Here is a 9592-nt window from a genome sequence, read left to right as displayed (position 1 = left end):
AGGTCTAGCATTACTCGCCCAAAAGGCAGGCAGGTGTTTAGGCTCCACCCCAAGGTTGAGTACACCTGAATTAGTCGAAAATGCATCACCCCAAGGTCCAGTATAGCTGAATTAGTCGAAAAAGGTACCACCCCAAGGTTCAGACTTGAGTTCAGTTGCGACTTTGAGGCTGGAGAGAGGTCAGTTCATGATGCATGCATGCACCCCAAATGTGGTACTTTACTCTTCCCAGTTCCAATGCAAACATCTGATCTATCGATTCTACTGAATGAATGTAGCAAGAGGTACACTCTAGTTACTACTACCAGTACATTAATGTATCTGTCACTACTATGCTAAATATTTATGTGTGTCAGGCAGCCAGCTCGTGGGTTAGCTTAGCCAGGCGGCGGCGGTAGAGATTTGATGAATGCCTCCACCTGGATGTTGGTGGCGCGCGGCAGGAACTTCATGCAGATGGGCGGCCTCACGCCGGCGAGCGCCAGCACCGACTGCGGCAGCGTCCAGATGCCGTCGCCGCAGATGAGCCCCGACGCCACGGGCGGCGCGAACGCCTTGGCCCTGGCGCCGTCCACGTGGTCCCACACGAAGCGGATGAGGCTTCCGATGCACATGTCGATCCCGAAGTAGGGCCCCAGGTAGAAGGGGATGGCCATGGCCATCGGCAGCGGGATGAACTGCGCGATGTTTGGCCCGGCGAGGTCCCTCGCCAGGTTCACCACGATGGCGCCCACGAAGAAGACGATGCAGAGGTCCAGGCAGTGCTTGGGCAGCGACCCCAGCCCCTGCACGCCCAGGATGGCCATGTTGCGGTACACGAGAGCGTTGGGGGACGGGTACTCGGACCCCGGCGTGCCGATGTCGCCGAACGCCTTGTAGAAGAGCCAGAAGACGGACGGCGCGATGACGCAGCCCATGGCCGTGCCGATCACCTGGCTCACGAACATGGACCGGGGGGACGCCAGCGTCATGTACCCGGTCTTGAAGTCCTGCGTCAGGTCGGACGCCGTGGAGACGATGCCGATCATGACCCCGCACGCGGCGAGGCCGGCGATGATGCCGCCGTTGGACGCGCCGGCCCAGGCGCCCACCAGGAAGATGGCGAGCTTGCCGTACGTGGTGGCGAGGGACCAGTCCGTGAGGCCGCAGCCGTAGGCGTTGCAGAAGGCCAGCACCGGCGCGATCACGTAGGAGGTGGCCACGTGGTACCACCTGAGCTGGTGGAAGATGCGCGGCACCGTGATGATGGAGATCGCCGCGGTGACCACGTAGGCGGTCAGCGCGAGCGTGTTGGGGATCTGGTCCTTCATGAACAGCTCCGTGCGGCGCTGGTCGTCGAACGTCTCCACCGGCCCCAGGTCCTCCCCGGCCTCGCTGATCGGCAGACTCGGCCCCGACATCATCCCGCGCACCTGCGCCACCAGCGCCGTCATGGTCCGGGTCAGCACCTTGAGGAAGTTGTACAGGCCGTCGCCGAGGATGAGCGAGATGGAGATGAACACCTGCACAATCACCGTTCGTATCAATCCTTGTCCTTGCTGCAATGCAACGAGGATGAAATGTTGACAAGAGAAGAGAGGGGTACCCGGTAGCCGACGATGCCGCGGAGGCTGCTGGGCTTGAGGTCGGCGGGGTACCAGTCGCCCTTCTTGTGCTCGATGACAGGCCACATGATCCCCCATGATATGATGCCTCCGAGGAGGACGGAGAGGTTGACGAGGTAAGGGCAGATCATCCCGACACCTAGGTACGTCGCCGAGAAGTCGAAGTAGAACCTGCCCGGATTCATTTGTTGCAAGTCCAACAACGAGGGAGTCATGTGACTGATTCTAGTATTTGGGTCAGTGGAGATTACGTGCATGTGTATGTGAATTAATCAATTCAATTAGCCTGACGCATCTGATTATCCTCATTGGTTAACTACACGTGCACACACGGTACACAGGCACCACAAGAATTTTCACACAAGCAGAGCACACCGGGCGTCGTCGTCGTGATAGCCAGCTAGTGCAAGCCTAGCAAGATTCTTAAGCTCTTGGAGAATTGCATACAGCCGCATGAAATTTGACTTGTCAGACCCTTGTATTTCTACCGCAAAAAAAAAAAACCTTATCATTCATTGTCATTTTTCTTATTACATGCTGTATTCTCTGCATGTGTACCGTGCAACTTTCCTCCCGTAACACATCTTCCAAAGTCACTATATTTTCATAGCTTACGATGATTTTTTTCCTAGTTTTGCAGTACACGCAAGTCACGGTAATGGATTATTGCAATATGCAAAAATAACCACATAATTGTGCAATTTTCGCAAAAGAAATGTTTTCTAAAATGTAATGGATTAGTGACATCGAATTTACCCTTACAAAAAAAAAGAAAATGAAAACTAAAGCAAAATAAAAATAAAAAAATAAAGTTTTCTAAGGAATGATTTATTCGTGACCTTGGTATTACCTTTTGGAAGAAAGAAAAAAAACTTAATGAAGTTTTCTAAGAAAAAATGAAACCCTTTAAGAAGAAAGACAATAAAAAAACTTTAAAAAGTTGCACGCAACTTTGCACTAAAATTGCACCTTTTGAAATACTCAAAGAATAAGCATATAATAGTGCAATTTTTTGCATTCTACTATAATATGCACACATATTATTTAGTACCTGCATTTATGCTTACACACACAAAATTAAAATAATTATGTTTCCTAAGAAGGAATGAATTAGGGCATTCTTATTACCCTTTAAGAAGAAAAAAGTGAAAACAATAAAAAATAAACTCAAAATAATTATAATTTCTAAGGAAAAATTAATTAGTGGCATTAGTATTGCCATCTAAGAAGGAAAATTGAGGGGGGGGCATCTAAAACAATGAGTGAATTTTTTTGCACTAAATATGCATAAAAATTGCGTTTTTAAAATATGCAAGAATAAGCATATAAATGTGAAAGTTTTACAAAAAATAATCTAAAAACGAATGAATTAGTGGCATCGGTATTACCCTTAATATATAAAGGAAATTAAATAAAAATTAAAACAATATCATAGTAATGAAGTTTTTCTATGAAAGAATGAATTTGAGGTGTTGGTATTTTTCCTTTAAGAAGAAGGAATTTAAAAATAAAATAAAAAACTTGCTTACAACATTGCATCAAAATTGCACATTTTGTAATATGCAACGAGTAATTATATAATAGTGAAATTTTGATACATATTATATATTATTTGTGTGTATATGTTTACTTATTTACACTCTCCCAAATCCCAAAAATACAAAAAAGAAAAAATGCATAAACATAGAAAACAGAAAAAACAAAGTAGAAAGAAGAAGTCTGTGTCACACTGGAATGGGCATTGGCTCGTTAGAGAATTGACTGGCGCAAATATCGGGTCAGTCAAAAAGAAAGACAACCTAAAACAACACAGAGACAAACACAGACCACGGATATTAAAGCCGAGTTCTGAAACGAAGCCCCACTCCCGCATCGCCCTCCTCTGGCGACACGGTGGGAACCGCGTCCACCGCCGCTAGGACCTCCCCCCCCCTACGCCCGCCACCGCTACACCGCCGTCGGAGGGCCCACCGGCGAAGCCTTGCCGCTTCCCGGGATGCTGGTAGCGGGGCAGATCCGCCCCCAGATCCACCAGCCATCGCCGGGACGCACCACCCTCCGCCCGCTTCCGTTGCGCCGCCTCCGAGGGACCGACCGATGAAGCCGTGCCACGCCCTGGGATGGTGGCGCCCGCCAGATCCGTGCCCTGCACGTCCCCCAACCCTAGCCCCGCGTCCCTAAATCCTTGAGCTCTGGCGTGGGTGCTACTCCTCCCAGCGCTGCCGCACATACCTGCCTGTCGCCCTCCCCAGCAGCCCACCCCCCTCCACCCTCCGTGGCGCGGGCAAGCCCTGCTCGTGCGGCTGGCCGTGGGTTGGGTGCGGGATCTGCAGCTGGTCGCGGTGGTGTTCGCTGTCTTCCTTCTTGCAGGCAACCCTCTCCCCCGATGCCGCGGTGACAGCTCACACGCGAAGGCAACGTAACTATATTTCTAGCGGCAGTTACGAAGCCCCTCAAGGCGGGTACTTGTCGGTGCTGCTCCGGCACCGGCGACCTTGGACCCGCGTCTCTCCGGTGTCCATGGTTGTCGGCGTCCTCTGCCGGGCGGCTACGGCCTCGGCGACCCAATAGTTGTGTCCCTTGCAGCTCGCCTGGCTCCCCGACGTCCAGACGGCTATTGCCACGGTAGCTCGGATCTGCGTCCCTCCAGTCATAGCTTGCCGGCGTTGCAGTTCGCCGACCCCACCCCCTCGTGGTTTGCTTCACCGTCTGCCCTACCTTGTACACCTCAAAGCCTCCCTTTTCGCTAGATCTAATGTTCGTTGGTTCGGAGGAGGTGCCACCTCCGACGACAGGTGCAGCCCGCAAACCCCCTTAAAACATGGTGGCTTCGATCAACATTGGCTTCCTCATCCGCTCGTTTCCATATACGGCGGCTATGGGATTGCTCAGCCTCGGGCCAGGGAGAAATCCCTGCTCGGTTTGCCAATGTTGGCAGCATCGGCGTCTACGGATGTCGTTTCCTCCTTGGAAGCATTTTCAAGGCCCTCGGTTGCGCCCCTCTTCGAGCTCAGGGGAAACCCTAGGCCTGATTCCTCCGGACCGGATGGCAAAGCCGTCTCGGTGTCGTATTCCTTCTTGAAGGCGCTATGTTACTCGCTCGTGGTGTCCCCAGTCTTGGCTCCGGCGATGTTGGTGATCTTGTTGGTCCGGGTTTGCTGCTCTTTGTTTGGGCTTGGTAGGTTTAGTTGTGTTGTATCTTCTGTTCGGGACAAGCATTACTTGTCTTTCTGCTCCGGGCACCATGTTCATGCCGGTCTGTGTTCATGTCATGTGTTGTACTTGTACCCCTATCTGTACTCATTCTCTTCTATCAATGCAATAAAATCTTAAAGCTGAAATCAACGGTCTAAAGTTTGACTGGTCCAAAATTTTGGGCGCTTTTTCTTTTCAAAAACTTAATTTTCAGGCGACTTGCATATAGCTAAAGTGAACAAGTATTTACCAGGCTAGCTAGCTATGAAATGTGAAAAGTTGCTGACATTTCTGATCAGTGTGGAAGGAACGCGACGTAGGCTAGGAACATACTTTTGTCTGCGTGCCTCGAGGCCCAAGGTGGGGAAGGAACTGAAACCGCAGTCTTTGCCGCCGGTGTAGAACCACTGGAAGAAGCCCCAGCTGAAGCTCATCGCGAAAAACTTCCCCAGCGTCTTCACCTGTAACCTGCATGCAGCAGCAATCCAGTCCAGTCCAGTCCAGCCACCGGTAATTAAATTGGCATGAGTGGGTGCAAGTTCCGAGAATGATCGATATCTCATACTTGGCGAGCTTTGCGCCCTGCGGTGTGTGGAAGCTGTTGATGAGGTGCGCCGTGGCCGTGCCGCTCGGGTAGATGAGCTTGTAATCGATGATCATTATCTGAAGCCCAAATTAACCAAACGATTGGCCATGTTTAACAGATTACATTGTGAAATCAAAAAATTGACTGTAGAATGTATGGATCGTGTGGTGTGATGAGACGTGCATGCCTTCCTGAGGGGCACGACGGAGAAGAGCCCTAGGAAGCTGACGATGAAGAGGAAGCCGATCATCCATCCCAGGCTGGGGTTCTTGATGCTGTCCTCGTCCCTCACCTCCCCTGACTGCTCGCTGATCCTCTCGCTCATCCCGAACATGTAGCTCCCAAATCCCCCTGCAACGGGGATCTCTTTCCATGTAACCCAAAGAAATGCATGGGAAAAACTTGTGAATGCAAACGATCCATCCATGGAGCATACACGCCCAGCGATCGATGGAGATCGATTGCCAATCGCTGTGCGGGGTGCTTACGTACCGCTGAAGGCGATGCCGGAGCATGCGACGACGCAGGTCTGGACGACGGTGTTCTCCTGGCGGGTGAAGGGCTTGACGCCGGGGACGCCGGCCTTGTTGAGCAGCCGGGTCCAGGAGGTGAGGAGGAAGAAGCCGAGGAGGCCCGCGGAGACGTTGAGGGAGGGGATGATGCCGGTGGTGAGGTTGAGCTTCATCACGATGACGCTGAACATGAAGCCCAGCAGCACGCTCACCGCCAGCGCCCGCGCCGTCACCTGCTCCTTCCAGTCGGGCACCTCCTGCCCCTCGAACACCCGCTCGATCGACTCCCCCTCGTCCTCCTCGTACTCCTCCTCCTGCACCTTCCTCGCCATCGTTGAATCTCCTCTCCTCTCCGGCGCGCCGTCCGTCCGTCGCGCGCGCGTCTGATTGTGGGGATTGTTCTGTTCACTTTGCTTGGTCCCCGCGTGTCAGTCAGTGGGACTTATGGCCATTTTCTCCGCTCGCTCGCTCGCATGCATGGCGAGCTAGCTAGCGGACGGCGGGTGTTGTGTCGGGATCGATCCGGGTCTCTCGGCTACTGTCTCTCACTCTCGCTCGATCGTTCTTCCCGCGAAGGTAGCACTAGGCGGTCAAAACTGGCCAGTTTGACACTGAAAACCAACTTTCTTAGATTTTCTTTAACTCGAGCGGTTGAGCCCGTTCGGAACCCACACTGCCACACCGACCAAAGTATATACACATGCATCTACTCCATTTCATAATGCAGTGCATTTTTTAAAGTCAAAATAGTGACAAAGTTCGTGGAGAAAACTATTTATATGTATAAACACTATCTATATACAGTATGAAAATGTCTCACGATATATATAGTTGGTATTCTAGATGTCAAACTTGAGACCTTTGCCTGGTCGGCAGGACCTGCTTTTTTTGTTACCAATAGGGAGAGTGAATAGCCTAGAAAATCCCCGGGGTCCAATTGAAACATACCCATCCCACCCGCAAAAAAGAGAAAGAAACATACCCATCCGACCCTATAGTCGAACAACACCTTCTTACTCGATTGCAATACCACCACAATTGAAGGATCGATCGTGGACTAGGGAAAGGTGTGGTTGTCGGTATAAAGTATAAACTCGTTGAAGTAGAAGCACGTCGTCTCCCTACTGGCTTATTTAACATCCACCTCTCCTCGCATTGCTAGTCTCGAAGTCCTCCCCATACCGCTATAGCGGCCAAGTCGTCTGCCATAGCATACCTCGAGTGCCTAGTACTCCCTCTTCAAAGGCGGCCTCACCCCCAACACCGCGCAAGAACGGTTGGCGGCAGATGCATGCATTAGAGTGAGGTTGAACCTAGGTTTACCGGTTGCCCTCTTAGATGAGGTGCGGGTGGAACCATGAACCTAGGGTGTTGTTACGGGTTTACAGGTGTGACAACATGTCCGGATCACCTGTATCTTGATTGACAGCGAACCTGCTTGTCGGGGTTCACGACAAAGCCTAGGTGGGACCAGCGTAGTGGTGACAAGCGCTCCATGGACGATTCGTGCACCGTCTTGCACATCTTGCCCCTCCTCCAGACAACACGACTTGGTGGTCGACAATCAAGGTGGACATAGGATATGGGACATGAGTGTGGGCTACTAGGTGGGTAGGTTTAGCAACATAAGCTCTTAACAACACGAAAACGACAACATGAGCACAAGGATATGTATGTGGGATACTACAATGAGGAGACGAAGCCTTCCACCCGAGCGGCACGGATCATTTTATAGATTGAGTGGGAATACCACCATCACCATGGCACGACATCCCCGACAATGTGGCAAGTGACAATGTGCCACAACTACGACCTCGATACTTTGCATTCCGGCTCTTCCAAATACCCCATAGAATGGTCACATCATCATAGAGTATAGGTGGATAGACATAATGTCATTGGTTTTTCAAAGATCTTCAATACAAGACACATCCGACATTCCAATAGGGTTTGTTCGGTTTGGTAGAGATTGAAGCAGATTGGAAATCGACTCGAATTCTGATGAGAGGGTATTAAATGGACAAGCCCTCAGAGCAGCGTGGGCACGAGTCATATTTCTCCCAGCACGGGTCGACTACAATTTTCAGACATTGTATGACATGAAATTTTGTCCTAATTTATGTGGTTGTGTTGCTCATACAATTCCCAAGGTTTCGAGGACCTGCGGTGCTCACGCACGAGCAACCTAGAAGAAACAAAATCAGAGAACTAGAGTGTCTGAATATTGCATTGTATTTCTTCCAAATAATGATTAATTATGAGAACCGAGTAATTTTGTTGTCCCCCTTTTGGTCAAGAATGTTCACACTATCTTTTACCATGAAGCAAGTAATGATGCCTTTCATTTATATCTTTGGCATCACCTTTTCCCTGCTATTAGGAACTACCCCCTCCGATCCATATTAATTGACACTGAATAAATAGGTGTCTATTAATATGGATCGGAGAGAGTATTATTTACATGGTTGCGTACATTAGTATGCCCTCTTCTTATGAGTCTTAAAACCGGTCATCGTGGTTAGGAACATGTGATCTTCTGTGTTTATCAACTATCCTCTACCGGCAAAATGAGAGCATTCAAAAACTCAAATATGTTTTGAACCAAGAATGTTACGGAAAGAATTATAATGTTGCAATGGTATATATGATAGATTTTAGCTGTTGTTCCTTAATCATATTTTTGAGATTCTGAACATAAATGCGAATAACTTTTCAGGTATATGAACTGAAATTGCATGTATAATATTGCCTATGTTTTGGTAATTGTAAACTTATGGTTGAGGCTAGCTTTTTGTGAATAGTCAAAAAATTGCGAATAGCAAGAGTTTCTAGATTTCGGTAAATCCTGGCTTGGGTTTGTTTCTCAACCTTGACATTTATTCTGAAGATTTAGATCAGCAATAATCACTTCAGTTATGGATCCATGTTGTGCATGGATTTATCCAGTGGATTGCTTATTGCAATTTAATTCTTCAATGCACACTTGTCTAGTCAATTTCTTATTGTAATTTAATTTTTTATGCACATTGATTAAGTAAGAGCCAACAAATAAGATAAAGTTGTGTCAAACTTATCTACTTCGAAAAATAGAGCACCTTTGGCATGCTACATTTGAGTTTAGTGTCCCGTATTTCTTTTGATTGTACAATCTGCTCAGATAGTCGCTTCAGCTTGTCTTCTTCATTCCAATAGGTATAGTAGACATATAGACTATGTTGTTTTGCCTAGATTTGCTGCACTTCTTTACTGACTTGCTTCCTCTTGCATTATCTTTCTAGCAGAATATGCAATTTCTTCTGAAGAGGTAGAAGCCACATCTTTGTTCATCTCCTCTCACCGTAAGTTAGCCCTCTACCCTTCCCCTTGGGAGGCAATGTTGATTATGGCTTTGTTATCATGCTTAGCTCTAGATGACCGCCTCGCAGGTCCAAGACCATTTTAACCTCCTTGATATGATTATCTTATATTCACGTATCTTCCATTTGCTTTCGTGAAGTTCTAAGGTTCTTTTCTTGTTTGTTTAACTTGACATGGAATCAAAAGATTGAGGATTGGAGTTTTATTTGATTGAACTTTGCCGCATAGCTGAAGTTCTGCACCCCGTTAAGGTGGAACCTATGTAACCGGACATTTCGTGATGGTAGAAGTTGCAGGAAGAGCCCAAATGTGCGACAAGGAGATGAGGAGAAATGGTA

At 48.7% G+C, this 9592-nt stretch overlaps 1 protein-coding gene across 1 annotated transcript; it reads right to left on the bottom strand.

The window, feature by feature from the left end:
* Positions 1 to 377: 377 nt before the first annotated feature.
* LOC109783537 (probable metal-nicotianamine transporter YSL10) lies at positions 378 to 6229 on the bottom strand. Its single transcript, XM_040401168.1, has 6 exons — positions 5878 to 6229; positions 5573 to 5736; positions 5365 to 5462; positions 5133 to 5267; positions 1586 to 1775; positions 378 to 1502 (listed from the first exon to the last, which is right to left on the bottom strand). The coding sequence occupies exons 1-6, from the start codon at positions 6227 to 6229 to the stop codon at positions 378 to 380; spliced, it is 2064 nt and encodes a 687-aa protein (XP_040257102.1).
* Positions 6230 to 9592: the final 3363 nt, after the last annotated feature.

This window comes from Aegilops tauschii, chromosome 2 (genome assembly GCF_002575655.3).
Source record: "Aegilops tauschii subsp. strangulata cultivar AL8/78 chromosome 2, Aet v6.0, whole genome shotgun sequence".
Classification (NCBI taxonomy): Eukaryota; Viridiplantae; Streptophyta; class Magnoliopsida; order Poales; family Poaceae; genus Aegilops; species Aegilops tauschii.
Note: the sequence above shows the minus strand (reverse complement) of the source record. Positions and strands in the feature narration are given on the sequence as shown.